At 46.2% G+C, this 18,653-nt stretch overlaps 1 protein-coding gene across 1 annotated transcript; it reads left to right on the top strand.

Moving 5' to 3' along the window:
• Positions 1-5,066: 5,066 nt before the first annotated feature.
• LOC139540524 (uncharacterized) lies at positions 5,067-10,261 on the top strand. The gene is made up of 4 exons (XM_071344408.1): positions 5,067-5,258; positions 8,971-9,803; positions 9,900-10,123; positions 10,254-10,261. The coding sequence occupies exons 1-4, from the start codon at positions 5,067-5,069 to the stop codon at positions 10,259-10,261; spliced, it is 1,257 nt and encodes a 418-aa protein (XP_071200509.1).
• Positions 10,262-18,653: the final 8,392 nt, after the last annotated feature.

Genomic DNA, 18,653 nt, shown 5'->3' on the forward strand with positions numbered 1-18,653 from the left:
GGGTGGGGTTATATTCTGCCTGGTTGGCCCTGTCCCTGGGTATAGACAGACGGGGCCACAGTGTCTCCCAACCCCTCCTGTCTCAGCCTCCAGTAATTGTGCTGCAATTGTTTATGTGTCAGGGGGCTAGGGTCAGTCTGTTATATCTGGAATATTTCTCCTGACTTATCCGGTGTCCTGTGTGAATTTAAGTATGCTCCCTCTAATTCTCTCTCTCTCACTTTCTCGCCTTCTCTCTCTTTCTCTTCTCTCGGAGGACCTGAGCCTTAGGAGCATGCCTCAGGACTACCTGGCCTGATGTCTCCTTGCTGCCCCCAGTCTACCTGGTCGTGCTGCTGCTCCAGTTTCAACTGTTCTGCCTGCGGCTATGGAACCCTGACCTGTTCACCGGACCTGCTACCTTGTCCCGGACCTGCTGTTTTTGACTCTCTCTCTCTACCGCACCTGCTGTCTCTAACTCTGAATGATCGGCTATGAAATGCCAACTGACATTTACTCCTGAGGTGCTGACCTGTTGCACCCTCTACAACCACTGTTATTATTATTATTATTATTATTAATAGACCTTGCTGGTCATCTATGAACGTTTGAACATCTTGGCCATGTACTGTTATAATCTCCACCTGGCACAGCCAGAAGAGGTCTGGCCACCCCTCAGAGCCTGGTTTCTCTCTAGGTTTCTTCCTAGGTTCCTGCCTTTCTAGGGAGTTTGTCCTAGCCACCGTGCTTCTAGATCTGCATTGCTTGCTGTTTGGGGTTTTAGGCTGGGTTTCTGTACAGCACTTTGTGACATTGGCTGATGTAAAAAGGGCTTTATAAATACATTTGATTTGATTGATTGATCGTCCAAAACCCACACGTTACCAGAGTAGAGAACTCAAACAGACGCTGCAGTAAATGTTATCATGGCAAAAAAGGGGAAGCATTTAAATGGCACACAAGCACTGATAGTCCCTTATTGCAAAGATCGGTCTACAGTTTTCTCTGTTTATGGCTGATGAGGTTGACGTGGCCCCACTATGGGTATTCTCTATTAGACAACCTGGAATGCACCTCTGTGGCAGACAACTTTGGCCAACACCTAAAATGCATAAACACATTATCTTAAAGGTCCAATACAGCTTTTTTGAATCTCAATATCTAATCATTTCTGGGTAATAATTAAGTGCTTTACTGAGCTTTTTTAATTGAAATGGTCAAAAAGAAAAAATCGAAACCAAAGGTTCATCACATACAGTTTAGAGCAGGTTTAAAAGGTCCAGCAAATATAATATTACGAACCCTCTATAGAGTACCATAATTTGAGTCATAATACCCATAAAACCTAGCGGTCAAACAGGGAAATGGTTCCAATAGTTTTTTTACCATTCATTTTTCCCATAGGGGATTTTTAGAAACACTTAAAATAAGTCCTGTGTCTCGTGTAGGCTTGTTTCTAGAAATCCACTATGGGAAAAATGAATGGTGGAAAAAGAATTGGAACCATTTCCCTGTTTGACCGCTAGGTTTTATGGGTATTATGACTACTGCACTGTTGGGCCTTATGGAAAGAAGAGAATCTCACGAACACGTACATTTTTCTCTAAGACGCTCACAGGCCCCACAAGACTCGAATATCCCCTGGAACCAGTTGAAAAAATGTATGGAATATATATTTTTTTATAGTTCAAGGGGTCTTTAAAATTCTAAATCAAATAGATAAATGATCCTAGGTATGACACTCTTAAAACAATTCCATATAATTTAGACTCGTATGGGTTAATAAATAATTAATAATAACAATGAAAAGAGTCAAGCCAAAAATAACAAGTAGTAGAAGTAATAAAAGAGCTAGTATGTATAGCAAGTAAAAAATAACACTTGAATTAACAAAAAGCCGGCCAAGTTGTCTGGGAGCTAGCGACAGAGCTACCATCGTCAGCTCCATTTAGATGTCATAGCTTCTTACCAAAGAGCAATTTCTCAAGCAAGAATGTTGTTAGGACTGTCTTGGAGTGGGTAGGTGAAAACGGAAAACTATCCGTTATTGGCAGAGTTTTGTAACGCTCTTATTGGTCTATCAACTAATTTACCGCCTAGTGATGACACAAGGCAGGCCAAAACTACATCCCACCACAACAGGCTGAAATGTTCACAATTTCACAGTACTATTGAAACCTCATAGTGTGGAAATGTTAAACGTTTTTGACTGCACTGGGCCTTTAAAGGCAGACGCAGCAATATTATGTAGATACAGAAAGTAAACAGCATAGTGGGTTATTTTCCGTAACAACTAAAATCGTTGAAGCGCAAGGCTCAACTTTTCCTCTCTTTTGGTCCCGTGGCTACCATGATGTAACAGTATGAAGCGAACCCGTGCACATGCGCAGATACTATGTGTGACTGTGTGAGAGCCAAGTCTTGCATCTTGCTCAGCCCAATATCTGCGGTGTTGCTCATGGCAACATAATTTAGCTGAGTCTACCTTTTAAAGTGCATTCATTACAATTGTATGAACATACTAGGCTGCCTGACGCAGCTCAGCAAGGGAGAGTTATGACCCACAGTAGTCCCTTTGTTGGTGCAATATTTGCCCAGAAATGTATCAAGCTTTGATAGGTACTGTCAAACGTATTTTTCCTGGGGGGGGTATCTCTTTTTGTTTGGAATGGGGCGGCTGTGTATGGTTGTACATGTCGATGTTTGAGGGAGAAAGACACTGAGGAGGACCAATTTATATTTAACTAGGCAAGTCAGTTAAGAACAAATTCTTATTTACAATGACGGTCTACCCCGGACAAACCCGGACGACGCTGGGCCAATTGTGCGCCGCCCTATGGGACTCCCAAAAACAGCCGGATGTGATGCAGACTGGATTTGAATCAGGGACTTCAGTGACGCCCCTTGCACTGAGATGCAGTGCCTTAGACCGCTGCGCCACTCGGGAGCATAGCCCACTTCATTATCAACACGTTGTGCTGACAACATCAAACACCCTCTCTAGACTCTAAAGCCAGGAGGACTTTGAGTTTGGTGTCAGCCAGGAATCATGGGTCATTTCCATTCCCAGGAATCATGGGTCATTTCCATTCCCAGGAATCATGGGTCATTTCCATTCCCAGGAATCATGGGTCATTTCCATTCCCAGGAATCATGGGTCATTTCCATTCCCAGGATTTTGACTAAAAAAGCAAAAACAGATTCTCCTTCCTTGACAGACCAGTCAAAACTAAGTTGTTGAGAGGCTCAATATGCTCGCTCTGTCCCAGAGTGCACTGCAGCCCACTGATCACTCAAATCCAATCTGAGGATTACTAGGGAGGGGAGAGAGTAAGATGCATTAGACTTGACTCAAATGGGTAATGAATGGGACTAATGAGAATAGCCAAGGCTCCCAATCCAGCCAGGCCTGACTCAGTCATTTAATTTGCTATGTGGCTCAAAGTGGAGCATCCCACAAAACCTCAATCATACTTTCTGAATCTAGTGATATGGTGTGAATGGTCAGATAGCCTTGCTTTACAAATCTTTCTCTATTCACATAGAGATTCTGTCACATAACCTGGGCGAGCGACGTTGGCCTGAGTACTGTAATACAATCTATAGCAACACCCATAGCAACACCCATAGCAAAACCCATAGCAAAATCCATAGCAACACCAATAGCACAATCCATAGCAACACCCATAGCGACACCCATAGCAAAATCCATAGCAACACCAATAGCACAATCCATAGCAACACCCATAGCAACACCCATAGCAACACCCATAGCAAAATCCATAGCAAAATCCATAGCAACACCTAAAACACCCACATCAGTAGAGCACATGGTTCTATGATGTCGCTACCATAGATTGGATCATTTTATCTTCATTCAGACCCAAGGCTTGGATGATAGGACTCATTTTCTTAGTAGTGTAAAACAACTTGCCCTCTCCCGTTTGTTAGTTTGGGTTAGCAACAACTGGCCGCAATACACAATGTGGGTGATAGGACACTGACAGGATGGAATGCTATAGGATTACAATGTTATGTCGGGAGACTTGGTCCATGCTGCACCATGTTGTAAGAGTGGGCTGATCATCAGCAGTACACTATAGTACTGTATACTGGGTAGAGAACCTAGTCATAATTAATGCCCCGGAATGCATGGCTTTGGCTTGTCAATAAAACATGGACAGCATCGTTATAGGCAACCCCTAATCAGTGAAGCCAAAAGTAGCTTAAATTGCATTTTTCACCCCTTCTGGCTGTGCTGTGTGTAAGTCGGAGGAGGGGTATGGTCGGTATGTACACACCATTCATTTCCTGCCTTGTATCTTTCAACTGAGGAGTAGAGAAGCAGGAACTTATTTCTGACAAGACCCCCCCACCCCGCTTTCATGGCTTGCCTTCTGCTGAATGGCCACTTCCAGGAGCAGTGGCACAAAGCAGAGTAAATAAATGATTGAGGAAAAAGAGAGAGAAAATCGGTCCACTGAGAAGTTTATGTCCTCCCTCCGCCCCTCGCACTCCTCTGTTCATCCCTCCATATGCAGAAGGGATGACTTTTATCAGCTGTGTAATTTGTGTCCATAGGAGAGACTTATCTTTTTAAGGAGACAAATGACTCCTACTCTCCAGGTACTAATGATAACATTGAGAGTACCACAGGAGCTTTCTAAAGCGTTTCCACATGCAGGGTTCTCCACCGGTACTGAAGCACTGTGTTTTCTGTGTATCCTAAGCTCTCATAGCACCCAAAAGGGCTGAGGATATTCAGTCAAGGAGAAGGCATCTATTGGAGGTATACAGGAGTGGTTATAGCACTGCAGAGGATGAAAGAATGACAATGCAAAGCAATGGTATTGACAAAAACAAGTGCTTTCCCTGTCGTCCTCAGGAAAAATGCATTACTTTTCATTCTATAGTCAGATTGAACTGAAAGATGGGATATTTGAGTGCCACTTTCTCCTTTTATGTAGTAGTATAAAAGGAGAGGTAGTGAGTAGTATTCATAGCCGAGTAGTATAAAAACAAAGGTAGTGCATTGCGTACATGACACCTATAGCTGACATGCAGCTAAGACTGACAAGTAACAATGGATGTGGGGGGCAAGGGGGGGCAAGGGGGTTGGATACAAGGGGGTTGGATACAAGGGGGTTGGATTCAAGGGGGTTGGATACAAGGGGGTTGGATACAAGGGGGCTGGATACAAGGGGTCTGGATACAAGGGGGTTGGATACAAGGGGGTTGGATACAAGGGGGCTGGATACAAGGGGGCTGGATACAAGGGGGTTGGATATATGGGGGTTGGATACATGGGGGTTGGATAAGGAGGGGGTTGGATATAAGGGGGTTGGATTCAAGGGGGTTGGATACAAGGGGGTTGGATACATGGGGGTTGGATAGAAGGGGGTTGGATACATGGGGGTTGGATAAGGAGGGGTTGGATACAAGGGGGTTGGATACATGGGGGTTGGATAGAAGGGGGTTGGATACATGGGGGTTGGATAAGGAGGGGTTGGATATAAGGAGGATGTAGGATTGGAGTTGATTGGTTGTAATTTCCCATATTGGTGGGGTTGGCTGGGGATTGTCTAATCAGGTCACCTGACACCCTTACCCAACCTGCAGGACATTGAATCAATGGGTAGTTGGAGTGGAGAGTAAGGCACAAGGCACTGTTGTCCTATACTGTAAGTATCAGATGCAGAGTGAAAAGTATCTACATGTTGAGACTGAAATAACCTACTGGGCATCACTGTTTCTGAAATGGAAAAGAAACTGCGTTAAAAATGCAAACGTCCTGTCAAAGAGTATTTTTTGCAGATACACAGTAATACGGCTGGGAAACTGGTGGAAAACACAGTCTAGGACAGGGATGGGAAACTGGTGGAAAACACAGTCTAGGACAGGGATGGGCAACTGGTGGAAAACACAGTGTAGGACAGGGATGGGCAACTGGTGGAAAACACAGTCTAGGACAGGGATGGCCAACTGGTGGAAAACACAGTCTAGGACAGGGATGGGCAACTGGTGGAAAACACAGTCTAGGACAGGGATGGCCAACTGGTGGAAAACACAGTCTAGGACAGGGATGGGCAACTGGTGGAAAACACAGTCTAGGACAGGGATGGGCAACTGGTGGTAAACACAGTCTAGGACAGGGATGGGAAACTGGTGGAAAACACAGTCTAGGACAGGGATGGGAAACTGGTGGAAAACACAGTGTAGGACAGGGATGGGCAACTGGTGGAAAACGCAGTCTAGGACAGGGATGGGCAACTGGTGGAAAACACAGTCTAGGACAGGGATGGGCAACTGGTGGTAAACACAGTCTAGGACAGGGATGGCCAACTGGTGGAAAACACAGTCTAGGACAGGGATGGGCAACTGGTGGAAAACACAGTCTAGGACAGGGATGGGCAACTGGTGGAAAACACAGTCTAGGACAGGGATGGGCAACTGGTGGAAAACACAGTCTAGGACAGGGATGGGCAACTGGTGGAAAACACAGTGTAGGACAGGGATGGGCAACTGGTGGAAAACACAGTCTAGGACAGGGATGGGCAACTGGTGGTAAACACAGTCTAGGACAGGGATGGCCAACTGGTGGTAAACACAGTCTAGGACAGGGATGGGCAACTGGTGGTAAACACAGTGTAGGACAGGGATGGGCAACTGGTGGTAAACACAGTCTAGGACAGGGATGGGCAACTGGTGGAAAACACAGTCTAGGACAGGGATGGGGAACTGGTGGTAAACACAGTCTAGGACAGGGATGGCCAACTGGTGGAAAACACAGTCTAGGACAGGGATGGGAAACTGGTGGAAAACACAGTCTAGGACAGGGATGGGAAACTGGTGGTAAACACAGTGTAGGATAGGGATGGGCAACTGGTGGAAAACACAGTCTAGGACAGGGATGGGCAACTGGTGGAAAACACAGTCTAGGACAGGGATGGCCAACTGGTGGAAAACACAGTCTAGGACAGGGATGGGCAACTGGTGGAAAACACAGTCTAGGACAGGGATGGGCAACTGGTGGAAAACACAGTCTAGGACAGGGATGGGCAACTGGTGGAAAACACAGTCTAGGACAGGGATGGGAAACTGGTGGAAAACACAGTCTAGGACAGGGATGGGAAACTGGTGGTAAACACAGTGTAGGATAGGGATGGGCAACTGGTGGAAAACACAGTCTAGGACAGGGATGGGCAACTGGTGGAAAACACAGTCTAGGACAGGGATGGCCAACTGGTGGAAAACACAGTCTAGGACAGGGATGGGCAACTGGTGGAAAACACAGTCTAGGACAGGGATGGGCAACTGGTGGAAAACACAGTGTAGGACAGGGATGGGCAACTGGTGGAAAACGCAGTCTAGGACAGGGATGGCCAACTGGTGGAAAACACAGTCTAGGACAGGGATGGGAAACTGGTGGAAAACACAGTCTAGGACAGGGATGGGAAACTGGTGGTAAACACAGTGTAGGACAGGGATGGGCAACTGGTGGAAAACACAGTCTAGGACAGGGATGGGCAACTGGTGGAAAACACAGTCTAGGACAGGGATGGGCAACTGGTGGAAAACACAGTCTAGGACAGGGATGGCCAACTGGTGGAAAACACAGTCTAGGACAGGGATGGGCAACTGGTGGAAAACACAGTCTAGGACAGGGATGGGGAACTGGTGGTAAACACAGTCTAGGACAGGGATGGCCAACTGGTGGTAAACACAGTCTAGGACAGGGATGGCCAACTGGTGGAAAACACAGTCTAGGACAGGGATGGGGAACTGGTGGAAAACACAGTCTAGGACAGGGATGGGCAACTGGTGGCCCAATTCCCCATTTTGAATTTCCTCTGAAATTCGCTTTAAATCAGCTCATGGGCAGAATTGCATGGCATTTGTTATAAAATTGCTAAATCTTCTCTCCGCCCCATGGAAAAATTTGATGAATTGCATGAAATGAACTCTTAATTGTGAGCAACTGCGGCCCCTCACGAGTTCAGATTTTTTGTGTCCCCCCACCCCATCAAAGTTCACCATTCCTGGTCTAGGCATACTATATAAGAAACTATAAAAGTCTCACTGACATCATTCTATGAAAACAAAGGACAACATCTGAGGCGTTGAGCACAACGAAGGGAAGGAGATCTTGAAACCCAATGGAAATAATAATTGAAACACTAAGAACAAACCCATACTGAGAAGGGAATTGCCATTCAGCATCTCCAGTACAACATTGGGCAATCAGCCACCCTTCACTTTCAATAGTATTACAGTTCTCATGACGGCGTAATTACAGAGCTACTGTAATTCATAAGAGGAACAGGGTTGCTTCTGTTTGAATTATATTTTTTCATTCGTTCGATTGCGTGGTTTCCAGATGCAAATGTCAGCTGTACCTCACCCGTGTTAGAAAAAGATGAAGGAATTTGCAAGACAAACAAGAGACTGAAAGAGAGAATAACATGCCCACCGATAGTGGGAAAAGTGAGGTATCAAAAGTGAGGTACAGCAAAAGTGAGGTACTGTAAAAGTGAGGTACTGTAAAAGTGAGGTACAGTAAAAGTGAGGTACTGTAAAAGTGAGGTACTGTAAAAGACCCGCTTCTTTTCTTCCCTTCTTCTACGCTCTCAGATCAAAGTCTTGGGAACACTGAATACATCATCGGAAGGAGCGGGCTGAGGAGGAAAAGAGGGAGCGGTCAGTGCGGAAGGAATGGAGGGGTTAGGGAGGAAGGGAGTGAAGGGGTCAGGGAGGAAGGGACGGACGGGTCAGGGAGGAAGGGATGGAGGGGTCAGGGAGGAAGGGAGTGAAGGGGTCAGGGAGAAAGGGACGGAGGGGTCAGAGAAAGGGAGGGAGGGGTCAGGGAGGAAGGGAGGGAGGGGCCAGTGTCTATCAATAAAGAGTGAATGAGCAATCTTTCTTGGTTCAATCACAACGCCCCAGTCCCACTGTTCCCCAGGTCAACACCGCATCCGTCCCACTGTTCCCCAGGTCAACAACGCCCCCGTCCCACTGTTCCCCAGGTCAACAACGCCCCAGTCCCACTGTTCCCCAGGTCAACAACACCCCAGTCCCACTGTTCCCCAGGTCAACAAGGCCCCCGTCCCACTGTTCCCCAGGTCAACAACGCCCCCGTCCCACTGTTCCCCAGGTCAACAACGCCCCCGTCCCACTGTTCCCCAGGTCAACAACGCCCCAGTCCCACTGTTCCCCAGGTCAACAACGCCCCAGTCCCACTGTTCCCCAGGTCAACAAAGCCCCAGTCCCACTGTTCCCCAGGTCAGTGACCGCCCCCGTCCCACTATTCCCCAGGTCAACAACACCCCAGTCCCACTGTTCTCCAGGTCAACAACACCCCCGTCCCACTGTTCCCCAGGTCAACAACACCCCAGTCCCACTGTTCCCCAGGTCAACAACACCCCCGTCCCACTGTTCCCCAGGTCAACAACGCCCCAGTCCCACTGTTCCCCAGGTCAACAACACCCCAGTCCCACTGTTCCCCAGGTCAACAACACCCCCGTCCCACTGTTCCCCAGGTCAACAACACCCCAGTCCCACTGTTCCCCAGGTCAACAACACCCCAGTCCCACTGTTCCCCAGGTCAACAACGCCCCCGTCCCACTGTTCCCCAGGTCAACAACGCCCCCGTCCCACTGTTCCCCAGGTCAACAACGCCCCAGTCCCACTGTTCCCCAGGTCAACAACGCCCCCGTCCCACTGTTCCCCAGGTCAACAACGCCCCAGTCCCACTGTTCCCCAGGTCAACAACACCCCCGTCCCACTGTTCCCCAGGTCAACAACACCCCAGTCCCACTGTTCCCCAGGTCAACAACACCCCAGTCCCACTGATCCCCAGGTCAACAACACCCCAGTCCCACTGTTCCCCAGGTCAACAACGCCCCCGTCCCACTGTTCCCCAGGTCAACAACGCCCCAGTCCCACTGTTCCCCAGGTCAACAACACCCCAGTCCCACTGTTCCCCAGGTCAACAACACCCCCGTCCCACTGTTCCCCAGGTCAACAACACCCCCGTCCCACTGTTCCCCAGGTCAACAACACCCTAGTCCCACTGATCCCCAGGTCAACAACACCCCCGTCCCACTGATCCCCAGGTCAACAACACCCCCGTCCCACTGTTCCCCAGGTCAGTGACCGCCCCAGTCCCACTGATCCCTAGGTCAACAATGCCCCCGTCCCACTGTTCCCCAGGTCAACAAAGCCCCAGTCCCACTGATTCCTAGGTCCCACTGATCCCCAGTCCCACCGTTCCCCAGGTCAGTGACCGATGCACTGTGTGTCTACGAATGACAGCTCACACCTCAGAGTGGTGACAATAGGTGCTTATTCCGAGACATGCTTAAAGGTACTCTGACTAATGGAGAATGATTCAGTCAATAACATGTCATCCAGGATGTCAATAATGCCCCAATGTTTTTCTTGCAGTACTTCTGAAGGATAAAAGAGCGAGTGGAGGGTTCAACCGGGGAGAAGGGCTTTGCTGCTGTTGCATGGCAGGTGAAGGAAAGACGGGCCGCCTAGAGCCATGCAGGTAAAGCCTCACTGTACTGCTCAATCATTTCAAAGGAATGAAAGGAATGAGTGTGTGAAATACTTCATGTATGGGTTCGCGCCCAGGCTCTGTCGCAGCCTGCCGCGACCGGGAGGTCCGTGGGGCGACGCACAATTGGCCTAGCGTCGTCCGGGTTAGGGAGGGTTTGGCCGGTAGGGATATCCTTGTCCCATCGCGCACCAGCGACTCCTGTGGCGGGCCGGGCGCAGTGCGTGCTAACCAAGGTTACCAGGTGCACGGTGTTTCCTCCGACACATTGGTGCGGCTGGCTTCCGGGTTGGATGCGCGCTGTGTTAAGAAGCAGTGCGGCTTGGTTGGGTTTTGTTTCGGAGGACGCATGGCTTTCGACCTTCGTCTATCCCGAGCCTGTACGGGAGTTGTAGCGATGAGACAAGATAGTAATTACTAACAATTGGATACCACAAAATTGGGGAGAAAAAGGGGGTACATTTAAAAAATTAAAAATTAAAAAATAATAATAATAATACTTCATGTAATGACAGCATGTATACTTTCAGAGGGAGGAACATGATGACCACAATCAATCAATAAATGTATTTATAAAGCCCTTTTTACATCAGCCAATGTCACAAAGTGCTATACAGAAACCCAGCCTAAAACCCCAAACAGCAAGCAATGCAGATGTAGAAGCACAGTGGCAAGGAAAAACACCCTAGAAAGGCAGTAACCTAGGAGGAAACCTAGAGAGGAACCAGGCACTGAGGGGTGGCCAGTGCTCTTCTGGCTGTGCCAGGTGGAGATTATAACAGATCATGGCCAAGATGTTCAAACGTTCATAGATGACCAGCAGGGTCAGATAATAATAATCACAGTGGTTGTAGAAGGTGCAACAGGTCAGCACCTCAGGAGTAAATGTCAGTTGGCTTTTCATAGCCAATCATTCAGAGTTAGAGACAGCAGGTGAGGTAGAGAGAGAGTTGAAAACAGCAGGTCCGGGACAAGGTAGCATGTCCGGTGAACAAGTCAGGGTTCCATAGCGGCAGGCAGAACAGTTGAAACTGGAGCAGCAGCACGACCAGGTGGACTGGGGACAGCAAGGAGTCATCAGGCCAGGTAGTCCCGTGGCATGGTCCTAGGGCTCAGGTCCTCAGAGAGAAAGAGAGAAAGAGAAGAGAGAAGAAAGAAAGAGAAGAGAGAAGAGAGAGAGAATTATAGGGAGTATACTTAAATTCACACAGGACACCGGATAAGACAGGAGAAATACTCCAGATATAACAGACTGACCCTAGCCCCCCGACACATAAACAATTGCAGCATAATTACTGGAGGCTGAGAAAGGAGGGGTCAGGAGACACTGTGGCCCCGTCTGACGATATCCCCGGACAGGGCCAACCAGGCAGGATATAACCCCACCCACTTTGCCAAAGCACAGCCCCCACACCACTAGAGGGATATCTTCAACCAACCACTTACTACCCTGAGACAAGGCCGAGTATAGCCCACGCCAACCCGGACAGGAAGATCACGTCAGAGACTCAACCTACTCAAGTGACGCACCCCTCCTAGGGACGGCATGGAAGAGCACCAGTAAGCCAGTGACTCAGCCCCCGTCATAGGGTTTGAGGCAGAGAATCCCAGTAGAGAGAGGGGAACCAGCCAGGCAGAGACAGCAAGGGCGCTTCGTCGCTCCAGTGCCTTTCCGTTCACCTTCACACTCCTAGGCCAGACTACACTCAATCATAGGACCTACTGAAGAGATGAGTCTTTAGTAAAGACTTAAATGTCAAGACCGAGTCTGCGTCTCTCACATGGATAGGCAGACCATTCCTTAAAAATGGAGCTCTATAGGAGAAAGCCCTGCCTCCAGCTGTTTGCTTAGAAAATTCTAGGGAGGAGGCTGGTTTCTCTCTTGTGACCATAGCGTATGTGTAGGTATGTACGGCAGGACCAAATCGTAAAGATAGGTAGGAGCAAGCTCATGTAATGCTTTGTAGGTTAGCAGTAAAACCTTGAAATCCGCCTAAGCATTAACAGGAAGCCAGTATAGAGCGGCTAACACTGGAGTAATATGATCAAATGTTTTGGTTCTAGTCAAGATTCTATCAGCCGTGTTTAGCACTAACTGGAGTTTATTTAGTGCTTTATCCGGGTAGCCGGAAAGTAGAGCATTGCAGTAGTCTAATCTAGAAGTGACAAAAGCATGGATTAATTTTTCTGCATCATTTTTGGACAGAAAGTTTCTTATTTTTGCAATGTTACGTAGATGGAAAAAAGCTGTCCTTGAAACAGTCTTGATATGTTTGTCAAAAGAAAGATCAGGGTCCAGAGTAACGGGTCCAGAGTAACAAGTTCCTTTACAGTTTTATTTGAGACGACTGTCGATATGTACAGCTGTGTATCATCCGCATATATAGTGAAAACAATAGAGGTCCTAAAACGGAACCCTGAGGAACACCGAAATTTACAGTTGATTTGTCAGAGGACAAACCATCCACAGAGACAAACTGATATCTTTCCGACAGATAAGATCTAAACCAGGCCAAAACTTGTCCGTGTAGACGAATTTGGGTTTCCAATCTCTCCAAAGAATGTAGTGATCGGTGGTATCAAAAGCAGCACTAAGGTCTAGGAGCACGAGGACAGATGCAGAGCCTTGGTCTGACGCCATTATTAAAAGGTAATTTACCACCTTCACAAGTGCAGTCTCAGTGCTTTGATGGGGTCTAAAACCAGACTGAATGGTTTTTGTATACATTGGAAAGGTGTACATCAGGAAAGCAGTGAGTTGCTGTGCAACAGCTTTTCAATTTTGGGGGTGAGGAATGGGAGATTTGATATAGGCCAATAGTTTTTAGATTTTCTGGGTCAAGGTTTGGCTTTTTCAAGAGAGGCTTTATTAATGCCACTTTTCGTGAGTTTGGTACACATCCGGTGGATAGGGTGTAGGGGTTTTCATCATGTCTTGACTGCAGGCCCTGAGTGGAGTCACATCTTCAGTACATGTGTTGCCTGGCCGGAACAGGGTGTAACTTTGGCAAAACTTTGTAATGATCTAATTATCTACCAACTCTGGGGAGAAAGTGCCAAGATAAGCTGATCCCTGGTGCAAAAAGACAACCAGACGTCAACAGTTCTTTAAAAGGCTGCTCTCTTCTGGCTGAGCAGCTCAACAAATAGAGGAGTAGGAGAACAACAGGAGAGAAGGGTAGATGGCCTCCAGCCAGCCGGAATGGACGCATCCTCTGGGTGTAATTACCACACAGATTATGCTTAACGAATGTGACCCTTTCACTAACTGGCACCCACTGGGGAGGGGGATGCATGGTGTGTGTGTGTGTGTGTGTGTGTGTGTGTGTGTGTGTGTGTGTGTGTGTGTGTGTGTGTGTGTGTGTGTGTGTGTGTGTGTGTGTGTGTGTGTGTGTGTGTGTGTGTGTGTGTGTGTGTGTGTGTGTGTGTGTGTGTGTGTGTGTGCATAAAGAGGGGAGGGATGTAAAAGGTGGTCTTAGGCCTGAGGAGGTCCAAGAATCTGCAAGTTGAAGGTTATTTTTGACGGGCAATTTCTGTGCCCCTAGAGTCAAGCATCCAACCAAGTTGATAAAATGATGGCGCTGGTGGAGTAAATGTCAATCGATGGAGAGAGAAAAAGAAGGGAAGAAGAAGATAGAAGGCCTTCAAGCAGATTGTCTAGGAGAGGAGAATGACATCACAGAAAATGAGAGGAAAAAACATCCTGTGGTCATAAAACACAAAAGAGCTGAGCCAATTTCACTGGTCGTACAGAAACATAATGGATTTTACTTCCTCCGTTTGCCACTTTAGTTCAAACATGCTTCAGTGGCATAACACTCTCTCCCGGCCTTACCACGGGAGTGACAGCCCATTACTTGCATCAGCAGCTAATATTGTGAACGTTCTAATAGTAGCCAAACATCTCGGCACGTCTAATGCTTAATATTGAATAATCACTCCCGTTCGTTCTCCCCTCTAAGAGCAAATCAAAATTTAAAAAATGATTTCGCAGCGTTTTATTGACCGAATGAAAATCAATACTGTTAAGAGAACAAATTAGGGCTGGAAAATGAACATCACTGGCTACAGGACTTCAATTACAATGGAGTGTGTGTTTGCAAAAATAGTCTGGTGGATTTGCAACTCCCCGTTTCTGGCAAAACAATTTGTCATATTCAGGAACATGTATGAGAAGCAAACTATTTCACTCTCTAAAATAATTATTTATTTCCAAATCATTTTTTGACATTTGAGCTGATGGGATTTTTTTTTCTGTGTGTACAGGGCCGCTTGGCAGCACAACCAAGGGGTCAATGAATCATCAAATATTATTTGCCTATTTACAGTGGGCTAAGCTGATTAGCGCTAGTTCGATTGGCGACTGTTTCAACCGGGCTTAGCGTGACATAACTGGAGGATTTAGGAGAGTTTTAAGGGGGATAACATAGGATAAGATCATTTCGCTGTAATTCAAATGACAAATAATGACCCTGTATTCAATTACCTTGATCACAATTTGATATGAACATCATCCAAAGTCCAGCTAGGGCGTTGAAGACTGATTTTCTGGTGCATTAGGCCACTACTGGGCATTTATATGGGCCAGTTTGGTCTATCTTTGTGTGCAGTTCCGCACTCACTGCTGGGGCAGTCACCTCACCCCTCCCGGCTCCATAAAATGGGACAGAGGGAATTACACAGGGATTAGGTTATAGTCCGGTTTAATTCCACCCCCTAGAATGAGAACCACACTGAATCCAAAAGAGAAGATTGCTCACAAGCTCCCATCACAAACAACGCACGTGAGTGCATGTGCTAAAGCTCCACGATATGGTAAAAACATTATTTTTTTAACAACATTTTGGGATTTTACCTGCGATTACTTATCAAAACACTTGGTTAAGCTGTTAGATTATAGAGAATGAATGATCAGTGCATTTTTATGGTTGGATTACAGTGGGCACTTGGAATGCAGTTTTGTTTGGCATGACAACTAATGTAAAATGAGAGGAGATGGCTGTAACAGAGTAGGATCCAAAGTGTTGGTCAATGTTTCCCGTGGGACCCTAATTAGATTTAAATAGATAGGTAATGTAACGATGTACGCTGAGAGTCGGGAAGCAACGTTCAGGGAGTGAATACATTTAATAAATAAACGAACACAACAAGAAACACGAACAGTGCACCAACATGATACAGAAACAATGATGACTGGGGAAGAAACCAAAGGGAGCGACATATAAAGGGCAGGTAATCAAGGAGGTGATGGAGTGCAGGTGAGTGTCATTATGCGCAGATGTACGTAACGCTGGTGACAGGTGTGCGCCATAACGATCAGCCTGGTGACCTAGAGGCCGGATAGAGAGCACACGTGACAGGTAACCCAGGGCTGCCAACATTTGAAGAAAGCTTGGAGTGAGATTTGAATTTCATTGCCCCCTGGCACAACCCCTAGACGGTTACTGTTTTCAAGCTCATTTCCTGCAATTCTACGTATTTTGACATGGCTTAGGCCGATGAAAAAACACAGACCAGGTGTATTCAGGATGATTAGAACATTAAATGAACACTCAAAATTTGACAACTTTGTTACTTTGAGATTGGGGGGAGGGGGGGGGGGGGTGATATTTAAAGCAGGGGGAAGGTCGGAAGCAGGGAGTGATCTCTGTTCTCTAGAAACAGGGGGAAGTTCGGAAGCAGGGATTGATCTCTGTTCTCAGGTAGAGTGTCACCAATACACCAAGGCTCTGCACAGGAAAGTTTCATTTTAATGGTTGATGGCAGTGACTAACCAAGTCATAGATTTCAGTCTCCTTGTCCATAGACTGGGTGAACTATCTCTTTAAAATAGGTCTGGAAGAAAATCCTGCTTGCTCTCCAGGAGGGTTAGCCACCCCTGAGCTATGTTTCCCAGGTAATGGGTGTTTGAAAATGTTCTTGTTATAACAAATCATTTCTCAAAATCACCCAACCTTCAACAAAAATCTAATGAATATCAATATTCAGGTGGTTTATGCCTACAAGTTGAAGATCCTGGCCATCATCTTACTTTACATAAACAAAATATGATGTATTTATGAGTTGTGAGTCCCTCTACCATTTCTGTCTAGCATGTGCACAATAGTAAAATGTCAAAAAATAATAATAATATTTTATTCCTGGAGCATTTAATATCTAATGTTTTTTTGTTTGACATATTAAAAACTGTCCATGAATGGCTGCAAAAACGTATAGTCTGAGAATTCAAGTAGGCATATATCAGACTTCAAATATGTGATTACTAAGTGGAATAATAAAATACGTGTGGGGAATAACAGTAGTGTTCTTGCTGACAAGCACAGTAATTACCCGATATTTTTGCCCATTGTTTGGAATGAGAATCGTTCCACTGACCAGACTAAATAAACAAAATAAATAATAAAATCTCCTGAAGACTAGATGACATAAATCTTCCCCTACATCCTAACCAAAGTATTGTTATATTTATTGTCCCCCCTCTAGAATCAAATTTACACTTTTGGGTTCATAATCTGGACAAAATTATTTTCATAGTTCCAAATCAGGTCACCCTTTCAAACGTCCCTACTAAAACATACTGTAAGACTGTCTGCTGCCTTTTCGTTGTCACAACATTATGCCCATCACCAAATGAGGGGACGAATGCAAGTGTGGATTAAATGGACTTTAGTACATTTAAGTACAAGTCAAAAGACTGCCTTCTGCAATAGGGAGGGGAGTAACAGCAACCTCATTTTGTTGATAACGTTCTACATAAAACTGAACCAATGTGCTACTCTTTTTTACAGTTTCATCAACTCAGCGGAGAACGTTCTCTCTCCCCATTCAGCTCCACTCTAATCTTGAGGTGCGTTTCTTTAAAACATGCATCCAATCCCCTTAATCCCTAACACAACTAGACCGGTACTATTATTCAATGTGCCGAATGTTCACAGTGCTGTGGCAAGACAGGACAATAATAGAGGTTCCCCTCGTGGTGATAAATTGAAGTATTTTCAATGCGTGAGATATTAGGACATTCGGAAAGTATTCAGAACCCTTCTCTTTTTACACATTTTGTTATGTTACAGCTTTCTCCAAAAATCAATTAAATAAAAATGATTCCTCATCAATCTACACACAATACCCTATAAAGACAAAGCGAAAACAGGCTTTTAGAATTTTTGCAAATGTATTAAAACTAAAAAACAGAAATACCTTACTTCCATAAGTATTCAGACCCTTTGCTATGAGACTCAAAATTGAGATCCGTTGCATTCTGTTTCCATTGATCAACCTTGAGATGTTTCTACAACTTGATTGGAGTCCACCTGTGGTAAATTCAATTGATTGGACATGATTTGGAAAGGCACACACCTGTCTGTATAAGGTCCCACAGTTGACAGTACATGTCAGATCATAAACCAAGCCATCAGGTCAAAGGAATTGTCCATAGAGCTTCGAGACAGGATTGTGTCGAGGCACAGATCTGGGGAAGGGTAGCAAAACATTTCTGCAATATTGAAGGTCACCAAGAACACATGGGCCTCCATCATTCTTAAATGGAAGAAGTTTGGAAGCACCAAGACTCTTCGTAGAGCTGTCCGCACGGACAAACTGAGAAATCGGGGGAGAAGGGCCTTGGACAGGGAGGTGACCAAGAACCCAATGGTCACTCTGACAGAGCTCCAGAGCTCCTCTGTGGAGATGGGAGAACCTTCCAGAAGGACAACCATCTCTGCAGCACTCCACCAATCTTTATGGTAGAGTGTCCAGACGGAAGCCACTCCTCAGTAAAAGGCACATGACAGCCCGTTTGGAGTTTGCCATAAGGCACCTAAAGGACTCTCAGACCATGAGAAACAATATTCTCTGGTCTGATAAAACCAATAATTAACTGTTTGGCGTGAATGCCAAGCGTCAAGTCTGGAGGAAACCTGGCACCATCCCTACGGTGAAGCATGGTGGTGGCAGCATCATGCTGTGGGGATGTTTTTCAGCTTCAGGGACTGGGAAACTAGTCAGGATTGAGAGAATGATGAACTGATCAAAGTACAGAGAGATCCTTGATGAAAACCTGCTCCAGAGCGCTCAGGACCTCAGACTGGGCCGCAGGTTCACCTTCCAACATGACAAC

This window comes from Salvelinus alpinus, chromosome 15 (assembly GCF_045679555.1).
Source record: "Salvelinus alpinus chromosome 15, SLU_Salpinus.1, whole genome shotgun sequence".
NCBI classification, from domain to species: Eukaryota; Metazoa; Chordata; class Actinopteri; order Salmoniformes; family Salmonidae; genus Salvelinus; species Salvelinus alpinus.

Coding starts and splice junctions, on each gene's coding strand:
- LOC139540524 (XM_071344408.1), top strand. CDS start 5,067: ATGTGGGGGGCAAGGGGGGGCAAGGGGGTTGGATACAAGGGGGTTGGA. Junction 5,259..8,970: donor AGGGGGCTGGATACAAGGGG/GTTGGATATATG, acceptor ACTGTTCCCCAG/GTCAACAACGCCCCCGTCCC. Junction 9,804..9,899: donor CCAGTCCCACTGTTCCCCAG/GTCAACAACACC, acceptor ACTGTTCCCCAG/GTCAACAACGCCCCAGTCCC.